This window comes from Pongo abelii, chromosome 10 (assembly GCF_028885655.2).
Source record: "Pongo abelii isolate AG06213 chromosome 10, NHGRI_mPonAbe1-v2.0_pri, whole genome shotgun sequence".
NCBI lineage: Eukaryota > Metazoa > Chordata > Mammalia > Primates > Hominidae > Pongo > Pongo abelii.
Genome location: NC_071995.2, coordinates 107521065 through 107544138, shown reverse-complemented (window position 1 = coordinate 107544138; position 23074 = coordinate 107521065). Strand labels below are relative to the sequence as shown.

The 23074-nt window shown below is 48.5% G+C and overlaps 1 protein-coding gene across 7 annotated transcripts in view; it reads left to right on the top strand.

Moving 5' to 3' along the window:
- Positions 1-23074, top strand: part of SSH1 (slingshot protein phosphatase 1) — a 75040-nt gene that overhangs the window by 36817 nt on the left and 15149 nt on the right. For 4 of the 7 annotated variants that reach the window (XM_024256687.3, XM_054527621.2, XM_054527618.2 and 1 more), the window contains 10 exons: positions 2616-2680; positions 3778-3899; positions 9622-9690; positions 11184-11249; positions 13096-13290; positions 14522-14615; positions 15716-15844; positions 18524-18570; positions 19966-20112; positions 21694-21894. In XM_024256687.3, the coding sequence (XP_024112455.2) occupies positions 2616-2680; positions 3778-3899; positions 9622-9690; positions 11184-11249; positions 13096-13290; positions 14522-14615; positions 15716-15844; positions 18524-18570; positions 19966-20112; positions 21694-21894 (1135 nt within the window). Of the gene's footprint in view, positions 1-2369; positions 2497-2615; positions 2681-3777; positions 3900-9621; positions 9691-11183; positions 11250-13095; positions 13291-14521; positions 14616-15715; positions 15845-18523; positions 18571-19965; positions 20113-21693; positions 21895-23074 lie in introns of all 7 variants that reach the window. The other 3 variants (XM_063712246.1, XM_054527619.2, XM_054527620.2) reach the window with 2 other exon arrangements.

The following is a 23074-nucleotide window of genomic DNA, read 5'->3' as shown; positions in this document are numbered from 1 at the left end:
ACCGGCTGGTTGACTCTTGTGCCCTGAGGTCTGGAGTGGACAATGAGGTCAGAGGGCAGAGGGGCCGCCAGCTGTCCACAGTCGGTCTGTAAATGACCTTGGGACAGGCATAGACTAGACTTACGTTAGTTCCTTTTTTCCTCTAGAATTACCATCAAGTCTCCTGAATGTACCAGAAGCCCCCCAGTAACTGCCGTGCAGAGCTGAGTACAATTGAGGGTTAATTCTGTCCTTGGAAAAGTAGTTCAGTTTGTTTCAGCCAGTCCAGTCAATTTGAGACCCTTTCTAGGGCTTATATTCTCTGATTTTTGTGTGTGGATGTCAGACTAGGGTTTGGATTTCTGTCTGTCAGCAGTTCCATATCTCAGCAAACAATCCCACTGAAAGAAGTTTATCTGTGTGGAAAATGTCCCTTTCATTTAGGCATTTATCAGACCGGGGTTTGTTTTTGCTTTCCCCAATGCAGTTCTGTGACTCGGGTAGATGGTGGGAGGGCCCAGGCAGGTGAAGAACCAGCTCATGGTCGTTGTGTTGCATTGGTGACATGATGGGTGGAGGAAGCGGGTGGGGAGGTCCATGGCTTTCTTTAATGTGAACCCTTATCTCCAAATCGCTCATCATAGGAAGCAGGGTCAACACAGGGTGTTATACACTGTGGAATTGTATAACTGGAGAAGACAGATAAGAGGGGCATGGTTCTTTTCTTTTTAAAATTTTACTTATTGTGGAAAGAATGCTTAATTGGGCTGGGTTTGGTGGCTCATGCCTATAATCCCAGCACTTTGGGAGGCTGAGGTGGGAGGATCATTTGAGTCCAGGAGTTCGAGACCAGCCTGGGCAACATGGCAAAACCCTATCTCTATTGAAAAAAAAAGAAGAAGAAAGAACGCTTAACATGAGATCTACCCTCCTGGCTAGAGGCACAAATTTCTAATGACCCAATTCCTCTCTGAGGCAGGAAGTGCAATTTGGACATCATCTGTCATTCTCCCTTAAAGTGAAAAAGATGCTTTTGCAAAAGGAACAAACACAGTGTTTCCTTTTGGAGCATTTGAGTGTGTAAGCATTATTGATCCTTTTGGGGTTGTAATTGTGATGTATAGAGTAATTTTTTTTCCTTTGTAGAGACAGGGTCTTATCATGTTGCCCAGGGTGATCTCAAACTCCTGGGCTCCAGCGATCCTCCTGCCTTGGCCTCCCAAGTAGCTGGGACTACAGATGTGAACCAGAAAGCCCAGCTGATTTTTACTTTTCTGTAGAGATGGGGTCTTGCCATGTTGCCCAGGCTGGTCTTGAATGCCTGGCCTCAAGTGAGTCTCCTGCCTCGGCCTCCCAAAGCACTGAGATTACAGGTGTGAGCCACCACACCAGGCTGATATTAGCATCTTTACAGATGAACCTTTCTTCAGAAAGAAATCCTTGCAGATATAAAGAAAAATGTGTAAGCTAGAGAAAAAAGCAACCTTGGAGTCACACCTGCTACTTATTAATTATGCACCTCCCTTACAACTTTCCTCTCCGTGAAAGTGTGCTCTTCTTCTGACAGGGTCTCCTGCTTTGCGCGAGACTCATGGCCAGTAAGAGACTTTCCTCACTGCACTCCAGGGACACCTCCTGAACCCTGGGGCAGCTCAGAGAAGTTCAGAAGCCGTCCCTGGTCACTGCCTGTTTTACATAGTGAAGAAAAAAGAGTACATAATTTTTAGCAAGAAAAGAGAAAATGACAGATTGGTTTCTATTCAAATTATTTCTCTGGGCAACCAGCATACAGCTGCTATCTGTAGAGTCACTTAAACATTTTCCCCCCGGTTATGGAAATAATGTCTGCCTCCAGTGGAAAATGCAGAAGTTTGAAGTGGAGCCTGGGTGGGGTAGCTCATGCCTGTAATCCCAGCACTTTGGGAGGCTGAGGCATGCAGATCACTTGAGGTCAGGAGTTCGAGACCAGCCTGGCCAACATGGTGAAACTCCGTCTCTACTATAAATACAAAAATTAGCCGGGTGTGGTGATGGGCACCTATAATCCCAGCTACTTAGGAGGGTGAGGCAGAAGAATTCCTTGAATCCAGGAGGTGGAGGTTTCAGTGAGCTGAGATCGCACCACTGCACTCCAGCCTGGGTGACAGTGTGAGACTCTGTATCAAAAAAAAAAAGAAGAAGAAGAAGTTGTTTGAAGAGGAAACATGATGCTCTGTTCTTTTTCTCTAATGATTAACTCTTAGCAAATGCCTTACTTCCAGCCACAGCTGTCGTTTCTAGGCACCCCAACCTGCCGAGTAACGTTGGCTTGAATGAAATAACATTTTTCTCTAGGCTTGCCTGTATTTTCCACATTTTGTATTTGGAAACCTATACTGTATGTATTTCAGGAAATAAGAGCAACTTTTAACAACATGACAGTAAGCTCCACGTCACCCATCCACATCGCACAGTATTCAGAGTGGTGTAAGAGAAATTGAGACTTGAAGTTTTTGTGGTGATTCTCCTGTGGTGTAGGTAGACAAATTTTAACTTCTCAATCTTTTTCCAAGCCCTCAAAGTCAGCCTTTCAGAGGTTTTTTTTTCTTAGAAAGTAGGTAAGAGACCTTTTAAACCTTTCTTTATTGGTCCAACAGGTGACCTGCCTCAACATCTTCAGGTGATGATCAACCTTCTGCGTTGTGAAGACAGAATCAAGCTGGTAAGAAGCAGTGAGAATGTCAAGTTAAAAAAAATTATTTTTTTAATTTTTGTGAGCTGAGGGTCTTGCTCTGTTGCCCAGGCTGGAGTGCAGTGGCATGATCCTAGCTCACTACAGCCTCAAACTCTTGGGTTCAAGCAATCCTCCCACCTCAGCCTCTTGGATAGCTGGGACTACAAGTGTGTACCACCCTGCCTAATTGTTGTAAGAAATTTTGCGGATGTGGGGTCTTGCTGTTTTGCCCAGGCTGGTCTTGAACTCCTGGCCTCAAATGATTCTCCTGCCTCTGCCTCCCAAAGTCCTGGGGTTATAGGTGTAAGCCACCGTGCCCAGCCAGCAAGTTTTAATTTTTAATTGTGAAACTTGGTGGGGAACCATTCGTGAATGATAGGAGGAAAAGCTTTTAGGTTACAACAAATTCTCCTCAAATTGTGCAGTAAAGCCAAAGCCAGGTTGACTCCTCATTTCCCCAGAGGGGCGGGAGGAGGGATGAAACAGGTCTCCACAGCAGTTGTTAAATAAGCTAAATGAGAACTTTCTTTGGATTTCGTGTGTTTACTGATTTCTTGCATTTTGGGTGTCTCCTCTGAGCCAGGCGGCGTCCCTGGTGCTACAGAGAGAAACGAGGCCTGGTTCCTGCTGTCAAGAACTTCCTCTTTATGTTTTGTTGTTGTTGTTGTTTGAGACGGAATCTCACTCTGTCACTCTGGCTGGCGTGTGGTGGCGTGATCTCAGCTCACTGCAACCTCCGCCTCCCGGGTTCAAGAGATTCTCGTGCCTCAGTCCCCTGAGTAGCTGGGATTACGGGCGTACGCCACCATGCCCAGCTAATTTTTGTATTTTTAGTAAGAGATGGGGTTTTGCCATGTTGGCCAGGCTGGTCTCGAACTCCTGACCTCAAGTGATCTGCCTACCTTGGCCTCCCAAAGTGCTGGGATTACAGGCCTAAGACACCATGCCCAGCCAAGAATTTTCTCTTCATTTTTAACTCCCAGAGGGAAAGGTAGAACACTGAAAGTGTTGATCTTGCATTGGAGACGGGAGGGAGGCACCACCTCCAAAAGCAGGCCAGTGAGAGCATGTCTGCCCTGTTCCAGGCCGTGCGCCTGGAGAGCGCCTGGGCGGATCGGGTCCGGTACATGGTGGTGGTGTACAGCAGCGGGCGCCAGGACACCGAGGAGAATATCTTGCTGGGAGTGGACTTTTCCAGTAAGGAAAGGTGAGTCTGATGGGCTAGGTGTTCCCTTCTGTGAGGGAGGCAAGAGTTGCTGCTGGACAAAGGATTCCATGGTCCCATATCCATCAGAGGTGGGAGAGGACTGCGTCCTGATGGAGAGCCTGGGGAGTCGAGCCACTGGGAACACTAGGGTGTGCCATTTCAGCTCTGTGTGCCAGGCACCGTGCCAGCTCCAGGCTGTGCTCTCGGAACTCAGAGTCAATTGAGAGGACAGAAAGTTATGCTGTTTGCTTAGAGAGGTTTCACGCCAGCTGCTATAGAGTGGAGCACCTTAGCCAGAAATGCTTCCTGAAGGAGGTGATAGCAACGCTGAACCCAGAAGGCCAAGCCAGAGTCTGCCAAGGGAAGCAGGGAGTCCCTCCCAGGCAGAGGGGCCCATGGAGAAGTATGGAGATTGGTGGGCCTCACCTCAGACACCTGACTCCACAGTGATACTCCACAGATTCCCAAGTACTTCATGGCAGGTCCTAGTCAGAGGCTTGAAGAGTAGCTTGTAATTTCCCACTAACTGGAGGCCAAGTAAGTTAGAGCATTGACCCCAAGATGTGTGTGAAATGAGGGTGGAATCACTCCCCTGACATCTCAAGATAAATGAATGCCTGTGAGATCATTGCAAAACCTGGTTTTGTTAGAACTAGATTAGACTCCCTTTATTCATCATTCATTCATCGACTCATTCATTAAGCATATGACTTATTTGCATTCTCCTGTGTATGAGGCAATGGGCTAGGCCCAGGTAAACAAAGAAGCAACAGTACACAGTTATTGGCCTCAGAGAGCTTCTAAGCGATCGTGGAAGACAGTCACAACCAGATAGGAGGGAGAGAGTGACCAAGAGGTGCTGGGGTTTTGTGAGACCACAGGAGGGGGTGACTGTTGAGAGCACCTGGCAGGACCTTTCTGGCAGGAGTGAAGCCTAAGCCAACTCTTAACGGGCAAGTGGGCAGTCAGGCGAACTCTAGGGTGGAGGCGGAGCAGCAAGGTGCATTTGAAGAGCATTTCAGGCAGAGTCAACAGCAGAAACCAGTCAGGGAGGCTGTGAGTGTCATGGTAACAGTGGGGTCTTGTCTTGTTCCCGTGAGAGCTTCTGTAAGTCACATGCTAGCGACTGAGACTTTGATGCTTGTTAGAAGGAAACGAATAAAAAAGGGAGGACATTTCTTTTATGACATGGCCCCCACCCCCACAGTACATAATAAATAGCACTATGAGAAAGTTTCCTGTGACACATGTAGGAGATGGAGTTGGGGCTGGCATCTGTGGCCTTGGGGTGGTTGGGAACCTGGGGCTAGAAGAACCTGTAGCATAGGAGGTGTTCGGATGTGAACTCTGAAGAGCCACTTGGAGACTGGAGGGCGTGGTCCATTAGGATGGGGTGCCACCAGGCAGGTGCTCTCAGAAATGCCCAGAGCCCCATCTATTTGGCCATTATCTGTACGGTTCTGAGGCATAGCAGTGTTTAGTGTTTGACCGTCTTGCGGTTGTTAATTGTTCTTCCAGTGACTGTCCGGCTTTTCTGAATCCTTCTGAGGCAGGGACTTCACTCGCAAGTGTGGCCTGTTCCAATAATGCTTTCTGATCCCGAATGGAAATCGGCCTTCCGTGGCCTGTGCCCATTGTCTTGATCCTAACCGTGGGAGTGGTGTGGAAGCCCAGTCCTCCTGACTGTAGAGTACAGCACACCTACAAAATGCCTCTGTGAGCATCTCATTTAACTCCTTCATCCCCCTAGGGTGGGTAGTCCTACCTCAGATTTTACACGTGACAGTCAGAAGCTCACGAGGCTGCAGGGATTACCCCAGGCTCATCCCAGTAAGTGGCCGGGCTGGGACTTGGAGGCAGGGCTTTTCCTGTCTACCTGCTTAGTGAGTAGATGCCACTCATTCTTTCCCAGCAGGCTGCAGCTCTCTTCCTGTACACTGCCTTGCTCATTCATTCACTCCTAGGTTTATCGTGTATGGACTTGTTAGCTCTTTCTCTGTGCCGGGCGCCCTGCCAGGTGCTGGGGCCACATCAGGGAGCATGGCAGACACACCTGCAGTCTCACAGAGCTCACAGGCCAGCAGTCATGGGCATGCCTTAGATGCACACACGTGCACTCCCACTCCACTGCTGCCTGGCTGGAGGAGACTGGCCCGTGTGCCCGTCTGCACCGCCCCCATGGTGCTCTTCCTTTCCACCCTCTCCTCCCTTTGCCTCCCCTCAAGTTCTTGCAGGTCCCTCTCCCCGTGATTCCCTCGCCTCTCCTGCATGCTCTTCCCTCAGATTCGAGTCTCTGCACCCTCCGAGCAGGAGCCACGGCCCACCTGTGGGCACCGACCCCAAGGCCAGGGCAGGTCTCTGAGGTTGAAGAGGGAGGTCGAGAGGCCACCCAAGATGAGCAGGGGCCTGACGGGAACCAGAACTAAGCAGTCTTTCCTGTCGCTGGGCCTGACACAGCTGCCTTCTGTGCCCAGGGAATCCCGGGGGCTGGGAACTGGGCCTTCTCCTGCAGCTCCCACATTGCCCGGGCACCAGGCTGTTGTCTTCCTTCCTGGCTTGAAAAAAAGTCCAGGTCCCCACCAGAAGTCTCTGGCCTGCTGAGGAAGCAATATACTTGTTTTTTCTAAATTCCTTCCTTGGGATTTTGTTTTTTTATTCCCCCTGCCAAAAAAAAAAAAAAAAAAAAAAAAAGGAAGAGACAAGCATTGCCCCCAGAGGGCATCTTCATAAGAGTCCAAACGCTCTCCAGAAGGCAGCATCGGAATGGCAGCTCCTGCAGCAGGCTCGCGCACTCTCACTCAAAGTTTTTGTTTTTGTTTTTGTTTTTAAGATGGGGTCTCACTCTATCACCCAGGCTGGAGTGTAGTGGCACGATCTTGGCTCACTGCAACCTCTGCCTCCCGGGTTCAAGCGATTCTCCTGCCTCAGTCTCCTGAGTAGCTGGGATTACAGGCATGTGCCACCATGCCTGGATAGTTTTTGTATTTTTAATAGAGACAGGGTTTCACCATGTTAGCCAGGCTGGTCTCGAACAACTGACCTCAGGTGATCCACCCTCCTCGGCCTCTCATAGTGCTGGGATTACAGGGATTACAGGCATGAGCCACTGCACCTGGCCTCACTCAGAGTCTTATATCTGCATATGTATCCTGGGAAGACCAGAGCAGCCACGCCACCTTAGGGTTCAATCTTGGATTCTATTCTATTCTATTCTCTTCTTTCTTTTCCTTTTTTCCCTATCCCCTTCCCCTTCGCTTCCCTTCCCTTTTTCCCTTCCCTTCCCCTCCCCTTCCCTTTCCTTCCCTTTTTTTTTTTTTTTTTTTTAAAGTGTGGAGACAGGATCTCGCTCTGTCACTCAGGCTGGAGTGGTGAAATCAAGGCTCATTGCAGCCTCGACCTCCCAGGCTCAATCATTTCTCCTACCTCAGCCCCCTGAGTAGCCGAGACCACAGGCACATGCCACCATTCCCAGCTAATTTTTTTTTTTATATAATTTTTTAAAAAATCACTATTGCCCGAGCTGGTCTCAAACTCCTGGGCTTAAGCAGTCCTCTTGTCTCCACCTCCCAAAGTGCTGGGATTACAGGTGTAAGCCACCACACCCGAGCAGGATTATGTTTTCGATTTGGATTGGGAACATTTTGAATGCCATGAGCGTACACCACCATCCACACATCAGTGTTTTGCCGTTGGTGAAGGACTCTACGATGGGGTCTTGGAATAGGCTGGTCTCCTGCCTGGACCTCCAGACCCATCTGGCTTCTCTGTTCCTGCTATACAGGCCCTAGAAACTTGGAGCCTGCTTTCTTCTTCTGCAATTGCTCCCACCCACTTTATCCTTTGAGGTCACTCTTCCTCTAAAAAGATTCAGCTTCCCTTACTATGTATCCCTTTCCTGCTTCCCATGTATGCTCCCCAGGTGGAGACAAGAGGACTGCTTGAGCCCAGGAGTTTAAGACCAGCCTGGGCAATATAGTGGGGCCTTATCTCTACAAAAAAGTTTTTTTAAAAAAGCTGGGCATGGTGGCATGTGCCTGTGATCCTAGCTACTCAGGAGGCTGAGGTAGGAGGATTGATTAGGCCTGGGAGGTCGAGGCTGCGGTGAGCTGTGATTACACCACTGTATTCCAGCCTGGGCAACGGAGCAAGACCCTGGCTCAAAAAAAAAAGAAAAAAGAAAGAAAAATATGCTTCCCATGGGTCTTCCTTCCTTGTAGAAATCTTATTGTTAATCATTGTAGGACCTCTGGAAACTCACAAAAATAACAGCCAGGGGATGATAGGAGATGCGTGCAGTTGTTGCAGTCCTGCATGGTCCCTGTTCCGTGCTCCTGGCTCTAGTTGAAGGCCGTGAGCAGAAGTCCCCCGTAGGCTGAGCCTCTTGTGCATCCGTGTCCAAGGGAGGCCGGTCTAGGGGCTTAGGTTCCACATGGTTTCATGTGCCCCTTGTTTCCTATGGGCAGTCTTATCCCTGCCCCCTTGACCTCCACCTGCCCTGGAAGGCCCCGCCCCTGGCCTAGGCCCGGCCTTGGCCTGGCCTTGGCCCTGCCCCTGTCCTGTGCTCTCTGCAGCTCTCTGTGCTGTACCCACCTCCTTATCAGTCCCTGGCGAGGGTCGTCAGGGCTCAGGTTGGGTCTTCTAGACCGCACGTTCTCAGGGCACCATCTGACCTGGCTTCTGTCTATCGGATTTGAGCTCCATAGGGACCCTTTCCTTGCCTCCTCCTGGCGCTGACACAGGCTTGTGGTCCCTAGAGCTCTGTGAGGCCCAACATAAGTTTTATTTTGCAGTGCTATAAAAGAAATACTAGTTAGTCCCTCTAGAGTGGGTAGGATGGCACAGAGGGACCTGAGAATTTGCCCAACCCAAAAGCCTGAGTGTCATTGGCCGGAAGGGCTTGAAACAACCTTCCCCACAGATATAGAAGCATGGGGTTGAGAAGAGTCCTGCATGGGGCAGGGCGCTACCTGGGAGGGGAGCTGGGTCTGTGATCCCCAGAGGCCCCATTCACACGGGCACACATAAAACATGACTGTGGTGTTGGCAGCAGCAGAGATGGAAGCATGAGATTCCCGAGGTCCGCGGAGCTGGGCCTTGGCACGGTTACAGCGGCTTCTCACAAGTCGACTTTTAAATGCCTGAAGAATTTTCATCATAATCTGAGGATTCTCTGATAAGCCCTTTCTTTCCCTCTGTTTTTCAGTGGCGCCAGTCTCTGCAGTCATTTGGTCTCATTTCACTGGTAGGATGGGCAAAACAAAACCAGATTAAGCAAGGTTGTAAAACCGCAGCCACACTAAAGGCGCAGGTGCACAGGTCCAAAAGTGAGCTCCAGGAACAGTGTGAGCACGCTCCCCTCCCCGCCACCCAGGACACGCCAGGCCGGGCTTGGCTGCTGGTGCTTGCCTGTGTACCGCCAAGTACCCATGTGGCCTCCGCCAGCAGAGCACCAGCCCTGGGCGGCTGCCTCCCTGCTGTAGAGTGGGCGTGCGGTCAGCCCATAATGCACCCAAGAGCCTCAGCTGAGCACTTACGGAGTTGTGTCCACAGGGCCGTCCCAGACCCGTGTCTTCTAGAATTCATCAGTGAACAGTTCCTATGCAGACAGCCTACTCCCACACATACGTCCAACAGCCTGTCCTGGACCAGGTGGTGAGCTGGAAAGGCTGTGCATGTACGTGGGTAGACGCTGACTCCACATGTCTTCTCTCCCCCCTCGCAGTAAAAGCTGCACCATTGGGATGGTTCTTCGACTGTGGAGCGACACGAAAATCCACCTTGATGGAGATGGGTAAGGAGGTCTCTTTAAAAGATTCTCTCACTGTATGTAGGCATTGAAACACGAGCTGGTTCGGGCATCCTTGGATGATCATTAGCACTGAATGACACGTGTGGCGGGAGTGTCACAGTGGGAGAAATCATATTGCCCTCGAGTGAGCTGCACGAGGGAGGGTATGTTTTGGACATCCGATTGGGGAGTTTAGCTCATGAAGTATCAGTGGGAGCGATTACAGGAGATATGCTGCTGTGTGAAGTTCAAGACAGCGATAAACTGATACCCATCCGCCACCTCGATGAGTTAAGTGAACTCTCACCGCATGCCCTCCATGGGGCTTGTCCTGAAAGTTCACGGATGAATGTGGTGCAGCAGGAACTCACCAGCTTTGGGGGTACAAGGAGAGACATACAACTGACAGGCACAACAAGGTTTCAAGTGCCACCCTGGGGGCCACAAAGGAGGAATGAACCAGTTCCATCCGGGCAGGCAGTCAGGGGATGAGGGGCCATCTAGCGTCCGCACACGTTCACTCCCAAGGAGGGGTGTGGGCACGGTGAGGAGTGGGAAGAAACAGAATAGGAAAGTGGCCTGACACGGGGATTCTAAGCAGGTCAGAGTTATGTTGCCTTGTAGGATGGGAAGAGAAAAATAAAAATTTGATTTGTTGTTTAAGTGATGGGGTTATGGGGATATTTTTCCTTTTTAATTTTAATACCTTTGTATTAATTTTTTTTCTCTTTTTTTCAACGGAGTCTCACTCTGTCACCCTGGGTGGAGTGCAGTGGTACGATCTCGGCTCACTGCAACCTCCACTTTCTGGGTTCAAGTGATTCTCCTGCCTCAGCCTCCCGAATAGCTGGGATTACAGGCACCTGCCACCACGTGCCTGGCTAATTTTTGTATTTTTAATAAAGACAGGGTTTCACCATGTTGACCAGGCTGGTCTCAAACTCTTGACCTCAGGTGATCCACCCTCCTCGGCCTCCCAAAGTGCTGGGATTACAGGCGTGAGCCACCACCCCTGGCCTGTATTAATTTTTTATATTTTATATTAGTATTTTTATATTAACATATTTATATTAATGTATTAATAGATATTTTTATATATTGATTATTTTCCGTGCAATCCTATGAATATAGTTTCCATGCAATTACAAAAAGGAACAGCCAGGCCTATGGGACAGGAGCTGGCAGGGAGGCAGGAACCACATAGGAACATAGATGCTCTTGGAGGTCTTCACCTGGCACCCTTTGCCAGGCTTTCAGTTTTTGGTGGAACTCGCAGTGCTGGGTTAAAAACAAGCCCTCCTCATCTGAGAAAGTGTCTCTTTCTGCCCTTGCCCATGTCTCTGCCAAAGCGGGTTCTGTAAAATCCCTCATCATGTGGCCTGAGATGCGCTTGTTCCCAGCATGTGTGGTGGGCTGGCTGCCTCCTCCCAGAGTGATTTCACTCAAGGCGCTGATTTCTCACCACAGATACCTTTCTCTCTGTTTTTTATTCTCAGTGGGTTCAGCGTGAGCACGGCAGGAAGGATGCACATATTTAAGCCTGTGTCTGTCCAGGCCATGTGGTAAGTGTGGTTTTAGGGACTTTGAACTCCCTAGAAATATTTTCTTAGCCGACAGCATGAATAGAAAAACCCCTTCTACCAAGAAGCTCGTTACGTATGTGCATGTTGAGGGAGGCGCAAAATATATGTAACATAAAATTTATCATTTTCACCATATTTAAAGGCACAATTTTTAGCGGCATTAAGTATATTCACAATGTTTGGGGGGGTTGGGGTTTGTTGTTTTTTTTTTTTTTTTTGAGACAGGGTCTTGCTCTGTCACCCAGGCTGAGGTGCAGTAGTGTGATCATGGTTCACTGCAGCCTTGACCTCCCAGGCTCAGGTGATCCTCCTGCCTCAGCCTCCCAAGTAGCTGGGACTACAGGCATGCGCCACCACACCCGGCTAACTTTTCTATTTTTTTTTGTAGAGATGGGGTCTCACTATGTTGCCCAGGCTGGTCTCAAACTCCTGGCCTCAAGCAGTCCTCCCACCTCAGCCTCCCAAAGTGCTGGGATTCCAGGCGTGAGCCACTGTACCTGGCCTCAGCCTATATTTTTGTAAAAAGAAGTAAAATGGGCTAGGTGTGGTGGCTCACAACTGTAACCCCAGCATTTTGGGAGGCCACGGTGGGCAGATGACCTGAGGTCAGGAGTTTGAGACCAGCCTGGCCAACATGGCAAAACCCTGCCTCTACTAAAAATACAAAAAATAGCCAGGTGTGATGGGACACACCTGTAGTCCCAGCTACTCAGGAGGCTGAGGCAAGAGAATTACTTGAACCCAGGACATGGAGGTTGCCGTGAGCCGAGATCACGCCTCTGCACTCCAGCCTGGGCGATGGAGCGAGACTCTGTCTCAAAAAAAAAAGAAGAAGAAGAAGTAAAAGAGGGTGACTAAATAAAACATAGATTCTTAATATTGTTTCCCAGTCTGCTCCCCAAACCTCTTCAGTTAGTTTCTGTATTAAAATGACTTTCTAGAACTTGTTTCCTTAAGAAATCTAAGCATCTAAGCTATTAGAACGTTGATGGGGGGATGGGTGGAAATGTAATTATTTAGAATGCAGGCAGATGTCTCTGTTGCATATTAAAGACTTTTTCTTCCAGCTGCTAAGCTTAATTGTGGGTCTTATGTTCAATGTGGGTCATATGAACATATGTTCAGGGTTACCACGCTTCAGGAGCAGTTCTTAATTCTCTGGAGTTAATTGATGGGTTGTAAAATAACCTGTGAACCACCTGATTGGAAGAGTTATGAAGTAGTTTGTTGTTTGTTTCTGCTGCTCTTTGGAAATAATGTGGGGTGTTCTGGCCACTCTTAGATTCAATCAGTAAATATGTCCCAGAGACTAGCTCTGTGCCCTGGCGGGCTGAATGTTTCAGGATATATGCATTCCCCAGCGCCCATACGTGTAAGTGCGACTCCAAGAATGAGCCCTTTACAAACGGCACTTCTCAGCCGGGCATGGTGGCTCACGCCTATAATCCCAGTACTTTGGGAGGCCGAGGCAGGCGGATCACTTGAGGCTAGGAATTCAAGACCAGCCTGGCCAACATTGTGAAACCCTGTCTCTCCTAAAAATACAAAAATTAGTTGGGCGTGGTGGTGGGCGCCTGTGGTCCCAGCTGCTCGGGAGGCTGAGGTAGGAGAATTGCTTGAACCCAGGAGGCGGAGATTGCATTGGGCCCAGAACATGCCACTGCACTCTAGCCTGGGTGACAGAGCGAGACTCTGTCCCAAAAAGAAATAATCAACCAATCAATCATTGCCCTTCCCTTCCCGTATTTGAACCCCTTTGTCAGAGGAGAAAGTCCCTCATCTCTTGTGCCTTCCCAGGCCTGAACCTGTCTTCTCCTCGCCCCAGGTCTGCCCTGCAGGTGCTTCACAAGGCCTGCGAAGTGGCCCGGAGGCACAACTACTTCCCCGGGGGTGTAGCTCTCATCTGGGCTACCTACTATGAGAGCTGCATCAGCTCTGAGCAGAGCTGCATCAACGAGTGGAACGCCATGCAGGACCTGGAGTCCACGCGGCCCGACTCCCCCGCACTGTTTGTGGACAAGTAAGTGAGGCGCCTCCGGTCTGAGCGCACCCAAGCCCACAGGCACCTGCCTCTCCCCCGTCTGCCCTGTGCCCGACCCTGAACCTGCACTGGGCCACACCTCCCCTGGAGTCCCTTGAGTGAGAGCCCTAGCTTTCTCAGAACCAGCGTTTAAAGCAGGGGTCTGTGACACAGGCCCCTGTCCCATGCAAAAAAAAAAAAAAATTACTGATGAATTTGGTGAATGCATTTCTGGGGACGGGCTCCATAACTCCTATCAGACTCTCAAAGGAATGTGTGGCCCTTTGTGTCCCCAACTCTTTGCAGAGCTCTGTGGTCTGGCCTTTTCTCTTCAGATTACCAGAGACTTAATTCCCAGAGCCTCCCGCTCTGCTCTGAGGAGAGTTAGGAATGTGTCCTCTGCTTCCTTGGATCCAAAAACACAACTGGTGAGGGCAGCCTGCCTTAGCAGCAGCCATGGTGAACCACATGACCTGTGTCGTGTGACCTACAACAGCGCTGACGTGGAGAGGCCACACTCGCTGAAGTCTAGTTAGGGAGAATGCTGGTCGCCCCTCCCCTCGGGGTCAGGACCCTGCTCCCACAGTGTGGTGTTCCTCCAGGACACTGCATTTTGGGAAGACTATGGATAAACCACAGCGTGTTCAGAGGGCAGAGACCTGAAGGATGGGAAGCCACATTAGGAGAGGGCCTTGAAATCACGAAGGAAAGGTAGTTGCCTTTGAATATTTGAAGATTCATCATGGGGAAGAAGGATTATCCTGGTCTGTGTGTCCCCTAGAGTTAAAACCAGAGCAGGGAAATACCCAGATTTTGATTCTGAGGAAGAAGGGAATAATGGGATCTGCTGCAGCTGGGCCGGGCTGCCTTGAGACAGTGAGGTCCTCATGCCCAGACATGTTTGAGCAGACTCAAGGGCCCAGGGGATTGGGGATGTTGCGCTGGGCATCCCAGCATCCTGCCCTAAGAGCATCTGAGCAAGGAGTGAATTTCCACACTGTCCTCTCCCCCCTTGACCTGCTCCCCGCTCTGTTGACTCCCGTGGGAGTTCTAGAGCTGCAGCGGGTTTTCTGTGCACCTCTCCCTACTGCCTGAGAACATGCACACCAAGAAGTGTGCTCTCCTTGCCAAGCCGTGTTCTGTTTAGACCCAGGAGCATCTGGCATTCCTGTAACCTCCGACCGCAAGCTTTCTATAGCTCCTTGCTCTCCTAAACATCGTTTCTTTCCAGGCCCACTGAAGGGGAAAGGACCGAGCGCCTCATCAAAGCCAAGCTCCGAAGCATCATGATGAGCCAGGATCTAGAAAATGTGACTTCCAAAGAGGTAAGACAACTCCTCCCTTGGTTGCAGGTCAGAGGTCATGCAGCCTTCATGTGTCCTGCTCCCGAAAGTGCAGCAAAAGCAGGCCCGACACCTGGTTGTCTTTACCTGTCCTCTGGTATCAGCCCCCGGAGGCTTTTTTTCTGCCTCATTCTACAATCGTATCAGGCCTCGGAGTCAGACTCCAGTTTGAGTCCAGATCTGCCGCTTATCGGCTATGAGACATTGAGCAAATTTCTTGACCTTTGTGAGCCTCACCTATATGGCCTTTGGGGAGAAGTCCATGAGATCCACAGACTGCACCGAGAAGCATTGACCTGTTTTAATAACACCCCCTTGTTCTCTCTTCTGCTCCCTATTACCTTGGGTTTTATGGAAGAGACAGCAGACTTATTTCTCCACAGGATAACAGCTTGACCTGCAAGTACCAAATTCTAGAATAATTTCTCTCTACCTTTTTACCTTTTCATGTTTTTTCCTGGATCACTTTTTTTTCCCCATTGCTTTTTCTTCAAAGCATGCAATGAATTTTAATAAGAGATTAAACTGGGTGGATCTAAGAAGTTAAAATTGACATTTTAAAAGTTCATATGTAACCTTTTTTTTTTTTTTTAAAGAGACTTGGGCTTCCTGTGTTGACCAGGCTGGTCTTGAACTCCTGGCCTCAAGCAATCCTCCCACCAAGGCCTCCCAAAGTGCCACTCCATCCAGCCCTGGCTTTTAATTAATGAATACATTTTTAAAAAATCAGATTGTGATATCTTTCCAAGAAAGACGGAACTGATTTTAGATTATTTGATGTATTTGACATTTAATTAAAAAGTAAAAGCGCTTTAAACTTGGTAGAAGAGATCTCATGGAAATCAAATTCCTTATTTGAAATAATAAACTTTACCCAGTTGGGCTTACTTCTAAGCTGAGTAACTTGCATTTCTGCCACCCACGCATGTATGTTGCGTGTATCTAAATGTATTACTCAGAAAGAGAAAAAACACCCACCTTTTTTGGAAATAGGCACAGTTTGCATTGTAACTTTAATTCTTTTGAGGTGGACGATTGTTTTCTTTTACAAATCACTTTTCCTAATATTTTCTACTCCACAGATTCGTAATGAATTAGAGAAACAGATGAATTGTAACTTGAAGGAATTCAAGGAATTCATAGACAATGAGATGCTACTTATCTTGGGACAGATGGACAAGCCCTCCCTTATCTTCGATCATCTTTATCTCGTAAGAGGCATGGCCCTGGCAGTATCTGGTTTGGGGGACATAAATCAGACCCTTGTTGTTTGGAGTTTGTAGCAAGTCCCGGAGAAAAAGCAGGCAAAAAACTTGAGTTGCCAGAACCTCCATCCTGGCTGGCAGGAGCTCCCCTCTTTGGCCCCTTCTCTGGCCTGCAGCCTGCTGATCTGCTCTTGAGCCAGCTGTTTGAGACGTGGCTCCCAGCTGAGCTGCGGGGAGTTGTTTGGGAGCTATTTGGCGTAGTCAACTGGCATGTGTTTCAGACTCTCGCAAACCCTTTGTCTTCTTCAGCCGCTAACACATAGGCCCCATCCAGTTACTTCCAAGTGGTTTGTGGGCTAAAAAACCCCAATTACTAAAGGAAGTGTCCTCACCAAACCCCAGAATTATGCCTAGGCATCCTGAGACATGAGAAACAACAGGGAGGAGAGATCACACAGCTGACACGGAGCTCCCGCTGAGCTTGTCCAGACAGCTTTTCCATGCACGGCTCCAGGGCCGCTGGAAGCCCTCACCCTGGTCCTGTAGCTCTGGGTGGGTTGTACTGATTTCTGTGCACCTCCACGGCTAGCTCAGATTGTCTTAATGCTGTGAATCTCCATAGAAGGCAACTGGCAAGTTTTCAGAGTCAGAGAGGCTATAGAGGAAGGCACGTTACTAAAATTAGAGAGGCCTAGTGGTGTAATGAAAATCAGGGCCCACCAGGGCCTGGGTTCCCACTCCTCAGCCTCAGCAGCTATGTGACTTGGAAGAAGTCACTTTCCCTCTTTTTTTCTTCATCCTGTACCCCAAGGGATGACTATGAGGATTAAATAAAATACAAACTGGGCACAGTGGCTTATGCCTGTAGTCCCAGCTACTCAGGAGGCTGAGTGGGGAGGATAGCTTTAGCCTAGGAGTTCGAAGTCAGCCTGGGCAACATAGTGAGACCTTGTCTCTAAAAAATATTTTTTTAATAAAATAAAATTAAAAATACATATTTAAAGCACCGAGTGCAGTTTTTGTAGTGCTAACTAATGGTAACCATTGTTAGAGAAGAAAGTGCTTCCTGGGAAAGCTAAGGAAGTAAATTTACTACTAGAGACGAGAAAGACTTTGTTTTCTGTAGGAAGTAATTAAGAGTTATGTATATGTCATGATATCTATGTAGATATGTAGATATGTATATTTTTAATATATTTCTGTATACAAATCTATATATATTTCATAGTTATTGATTAAAATGTATTTACATGTGTGGATTTGAAAGTGTGGGCAGTCCTGGGCACTGATCTCCCTGGAAGTCTGTTGATTTCCCTGGTGAGAAGGGAACAGAAGGCACCTTCGTCCTGTCTTTCTCCACTAGGTGGCAGTCACAGCAAGAGGACGCTCAGCTTCAGCGGCACTTGCGTTATTTTTTTGGTGTGGTTCGGTGCTTTATGTCACTTTTTCCATGAGAGATACTAAAGGAATTTTTATGTTTGGGCCTCTCCCTCAAATATGAAAATTCAGCTAGTGTCGCACATTGCCAGCTTGCTCAGGGCCCCGCCACCCCCGGTCCTGAGGGTCTGCCCTCTTGGGAACTTGGGAAAGGAAGTTTTGAGGAAGACAAAGGTGGATTCTTTTGCTCTTTATGACACTATGTTGTTTGCATTTCCTAAGAGGAAAGTGATCATTTTTTCTTTTCTTTTTTTTTCCCCTGTTCCATGTCCTTTGAATGCTTGGGAGTGGAAGGTTTTTCAATGATACCATTTTTTAAAAGTACTAAATTAAAACATGTTGCAGAAAGTCTGAAAATAGAAATAAATCTAAAGAAGAAAAAAGCATTCCCAATCTTGCAAATCCAGAGGTAGTCCCTGTTAACATTTTGGCCTATTTATTTTCCCATCTTCTGTTTTTTGGGGTTTTTAAAATGCATATATAACTTCTTTAAAAAGGAACAAAGAAGGAAAGGATCATACTGTTTATGTTTATATAGTCCTGTATCCTCCTCTCTTTAAAATTTTTTTTTTCCTTACATGGTATTTGCCTGTCATTAAATATTCTGCAAAATTTATTTGTTTTAAAGTCTCCATCGTGAAGATCCAGCCTCATTTATTTTACTCATTTTTTCCCATTGGACATTTGGGTGGTTTCCACTGGTTTATTACAAAGAATTATTTATATCCTCCTACCTAAATCACTGTGTGAGTTCTGATTATTTCCTCAGGATAGCTTTTTGTAAGTGGAATTACTGGGTCAGAGGGTGGGAACTTTTTCAGTACTGCCAAAATACTTCCCAGAAGGTAGAACGATTCCTGCTTTAATTAGTGGCTTGTGAACGTGCCCTTCCCTGGGTGGGAGGTCGCAGGTCATTGCCTCTGCTTACAGGACCCCACTGGACTCTTAGGAAAGGAAGTGGGGAGACGGAGAGCAGGTTTTCCTGGACTTGCTGTTTCCCTAAGGCCAAGGGGCCAGTGAGGGCCGGGACCCTTCCCTCCCTCCGTCCCTCCCTCCCTTCCTCTCATGCTGTGAGTACTCACTCAGGAATCTCCTTGAATATCAGCCGCTGGTTCTCTCTGTTCTCTGAGGCCAATGGGGCCATGAAATAAGACCTCACCGCCAGAGCTAGGGCAAACCATGCATCCCCTGAGCAGCTCTGAGGCTGACATGTGACACTCACAGAAGTTTGTGTGATCTGTCTCCCAGGGCTCTGAATGGAATGCATCCAATCTGGAGGAACTGCAGGGCTCAGGGTGAGTCTCCTCCCCTTGTCTTTCCCTGTCCTTCCAGGCAGCTTAGAAACCCTCCACTCTGCCATGGAGGGGGAGACCTTGGGGCTGCCTGCCTGTAATTGCCTGCACCCTGGTCTCTGAAGTGGCTGCCAGGGGTTGATGTGCATAGCTAAACAGATGTGCTTCCAAACACGACGCCCTGAATAATTCATGGAGTTTAGATTGTGCTGAAGTCTCGCGTGATTGTGTGGGTTGAGGAAAACTTAAAATTACACTCTAATTGCTGTAGGACCGCCTGGATATTGATTAGGCTCTGTGCTGCCTCCCCCGCCCCACCCCACCTCCCTGCCCCGCACAGTTGCTGCAAACCCTAGTGTGGACGCAGAGGTCTGCTGGCTGTCGCGTTAGTCAGCAACCCTGATCCCTGGGCCACTTTGGGCTCTATCTGAGCTAATGCTTTGGGGCCTGGTGGGAATCTTGCGACTTTATGCTCAGTGTTGGCCAGAAGCATATGCCTGTTGTAGTCTGACAAACACTCAGCAGGGATGAAAAATGTTTCAATCTAGACCTTCAAGAACAGATGTCTGGACTTTTTTCTTTTTTCTTTTTTAAACAACACAGCCACAAAATCACCGTTCTGTGGGCCTGACATGATGACATTCTAGAATTACCACGTTTAAAAATCAAGACTAAACAAATCTTAAAATACATCTTTAGAACTACCGGTTAAGATGCATTCTTTCAACAGAAAATATTCTTAAAACGTAAGGCCATACTCTTCTGTGCTTTCGTCTTGCTGGGAATAAATTAATGATTTTCTTAGGTATTTTTTTAAGCATGTGTCTAAATATTATGAAGCCTATTTGAGATGTTTTCTAACTCCTGACATTATTTTCTTCCAGAAGTAAAAGTATTGATTAAGTTTAGAGAACTATAGAACCTGGGTTAGCAGACCCTGTCAAATACTTATTTATCTGTCTTGCCTTTTTTCAAAAAAGGATTTAAGGCAATTCCCAAGGATATAGATAATGGATGAATATAGTCTGCTTTTTAGCTCTTTAAGAGTGAAGATGCTGGGATTTTTTTAAGCCTCTGTATATTCATAATAGTCATGAATAGTTATAAATTTAAGTAACACATATTTAATTTTCCAGAATGCTTTAAACTGAGTTTTCTTTTTATAAGGTCTTTAAAATAATTTGGTTTCTTAGTATAAATATAACACATTCTCACCATCGAGAGGGCATTTAGAAAATACCAAAAAACGTAGCTATTAAGGAAAAACCAAAGTCCCGCCACGAACATATGACCCTTGGTTAATGTGTGTTTCCTTTTCTTTTCTCTGCCAGTTTTTATTACCTTGCTTTTCTTTCTCATTCAGATTCTCCAAATTTGTTTATTTTTTTCTCATTGCAGGGTTGATTACATTTTAAATGTTACCAGAGAAATCGATAATTTTTTTCCTGGCTTATTTGCATATCATAACATCCGAGTTTACGATGAAGAGACCACAGACCTCCTCGCCCACTGGAATGAAGCGTATCATTTTATAAACAAAGCAAAGTAAGTGGGCAGAGAGGCGGGGCTGAGGATGAAACCAACCTGCTGAGGCTGGGAGAGCGGGAATGAACGAGACTGCAGATGCAGGAGTCGGCTGGTGGGAGGGGGGAACCTAACGGGACTCCAGATGCAGGAGTTGGCTGGTGGGAGCGGACTTGATGTGGGATGGACCTTTGCTTTTAGTCGCAGGACGCCAAGCACCAAAGGAGAAAAGTCGTTGGTCCTCTCCAGGTAGAGTCCCTATTGAGCTTAGTCTCTCCCACCTGTCTTTGATTGTGACACTTGACCCCAGTTGTCATCATCAGCTCTGATTCCAGGCAAGCCCCAGATACCAAGTGGACACTCAGGGACCCCACCCCTAGGAAGTCACTGAGCCAAAGGAGGGCTGGGGGATGACATGCACGGACACGGGCTTAGAGCTTCTTTGGGACTGTCTCCCTAAGAATACGGCCCATCTTCCCTCCCTGAGTTACTGTCGCATGAAACAGGACAGCACGTTGGAGGTCATGGCCAGCCCCACTGCCCCTGAGCCCGTCAGTGGTTTCACCTGTCTCTGGTGCTCATTTTATTCCCCTGAGAAACAGCTCTGCCTTATTAAGTCAAGAATAGAAAGAGAGAACCCTTTGAGATGCTGTCAAGACAATCACCCTCTTCTGCTTTGTCTCCCTCTGGGTCAAAGCCACATGATGTGTCCTTAACCAAATCTTAGTTCCCTTATATTCCCAGGAGACAAACTCAAGACTCCCTTGACGGAAACTTCAGCAGTTAGGGGGAAAAACCCCACTGAGATTTGCAGGAGAATTTCAAGCTTGGGGTATAGGAAACCAGAGCCGGCTCCCACCTGGTGGGTCTGCCTTCTGTACAAATAAAGTTTCGCAGGTGCTGCCCTTACTGGCCTGGCGCTCCTTCACATTCTTGAGCAAGTGATACTTAAAGAAACACTGTCCCCCGGGCCATATCTGGTAAATCAGCCAGGCCTGGGCCAGCACTGCCTCCTTACAAATGACAGGCCAGCCCCATCTCCCACTCCTGGCTTTTCTCTGCGGCCGCCCTTACTCCTGCTCCCTGGCCCTCCTGTTTGAAGAGCATCTCGCTCTCCCCAGGGCCTTGCAGCTTTCAGTTTGCTGACCCCATTTTTCTGCAGTAACTCATTCACTGTCTCCATCTGCTGTAGCAGCTGAGTAGCTCTTGCAGAAATCCCGTTAGCTGCCCACTCTCATCCCAGGAAAGGGCTTTCGGTCCCCTAGCCCATCCCAACCATGTGAGAAGATTCTCACTTGGTCCCTGAAGGCAGCCAAATATTGAAGCTCTCCCTGCAAACAAAACATGGCCAGGCCAGAACAGATTTCTTTTGATATCCCATTGTGTGCTAATTGATTCTACGGTGGTGGTATTTCCTTTAGAGTATGTGGACATCTGCTCCGTAAACATTAAGACTTAGGAGGATTTCGGCAGTAAGATAACTACAGGGTTTAAAAAAATGATTCAGGTAAAACCCGAGAGAATGAAGTTGTTGGAGCTTTTTAACTCCTTCTCCACTGCTTCTCCCCCATCTCTCCTCCCCAACTGCTCCCACCCCTGCAGAAGGAACCATTCCAAGTGCCTGGTGCATTGCAAAATGGGCGTGAGTCGCTCGGCCTCCACAGTCATAGCCTATGCAATGAAGGAATTCGGCTGGCCTCTGGAAAAAGCATATAACTATGTGAAGCAGAAGCGCAGCATCACGCGCCCCAACGCGGGCTTTATGAGGCAGCTGTCTGAGTATGAAGGCATCTTGGACGCAAGGTGGGTGCCTGCCTGGAGAGAAGGTTGGCAGGCGGAGCTGGAGCGGCCGTGCGGCCAAGCCAGCCAGGCCTCTGTCGGCAGCAGAGCATGCTCCCATTCGGCCCAGCAGCCGCTTCCGCAGCCAAAATCCTGCCTCTCAGGGGGAGCCAGTTTGAGAAAAACACTATTGTTTGGGCTTTGATGAGTGGTTTCCAGGAGGGATCTGTTTTGATTTTCTTGGCACACACATAAAGCTGGTTTTGCTGCTGGAGGGAACGGTGCCTAGGTTCTAAGCCAAGGCCTGGCCTCGTGTGTGTGGCATAAGCACGTGCGCATCTTGCTTCCTGGGCATCTGTTTTGTGCCAAGCCCTGTGCACCAGCTTTGCTGCAGGAAAAGCCAATGACTCAGAGAGGCACAGCAACCAGATTCCACCACTGATGAGCAGGGCAAGTCAGGGCAAGCCCATCAGTCGTCCTGAGCCTCAGTTCCCTCTTCTGAGTTAAGAATTAATGCCCACCTTAGCTGGGCCTGGGACATGCACCTGTAGTCCGAGCTGCTCAGGAAACTGAGATGGGAGGATTGCTTGAGCCCAAGAGTTCGAGGCTGCAGTGAACTGTGATCGTGCTACTGGACTCCAGCCTGCACGACAGAGCAAGACCCCATCTCTTAAACAAAAATGCTTTTTAAAACACTGAGGTCAGGTGTGGTGGCTCACGCCTGTAATCCCAACACTTTGGGAGGCCAAGGGGGGTGGATCGCTTGAGCTCAGGAGTTCGAGACCAGCCTTGCTGATGCAGTATATTTTCTTGACCCCTTTTTGGGACACGTGACAGAGGTGCCTCATTTACTCAGCCCGCCCCACTCAACCCCTCATGGGAGGGAGCGTACAAGTGAACTAGTGCAGGAACTGGAGTGAGCGAGTGGAGGAACCGGCCTCTTTGGTGCTGGCAGGAGTGAACTCTGTGCAGGCCCCATGGCAGCGTCCAGGTGGGGGTGCCTGTGATCCTAAGGCCTCAGAGGGTGTGTTATAATACTCCTTTAGCTCTGCCGTCCACAGATAGCAGTGTGTTACCAGCTCAGTTGAACCCTTTGCTTCATCGTTTGAGACAGCTGCCTTCTGCTAGTGAGGGCAAAGGGCCAATGTGACAGCATTTTTGGGTACTCACACCTGGTGTGTCCTGAATTCTTGTCTGGTGCTCA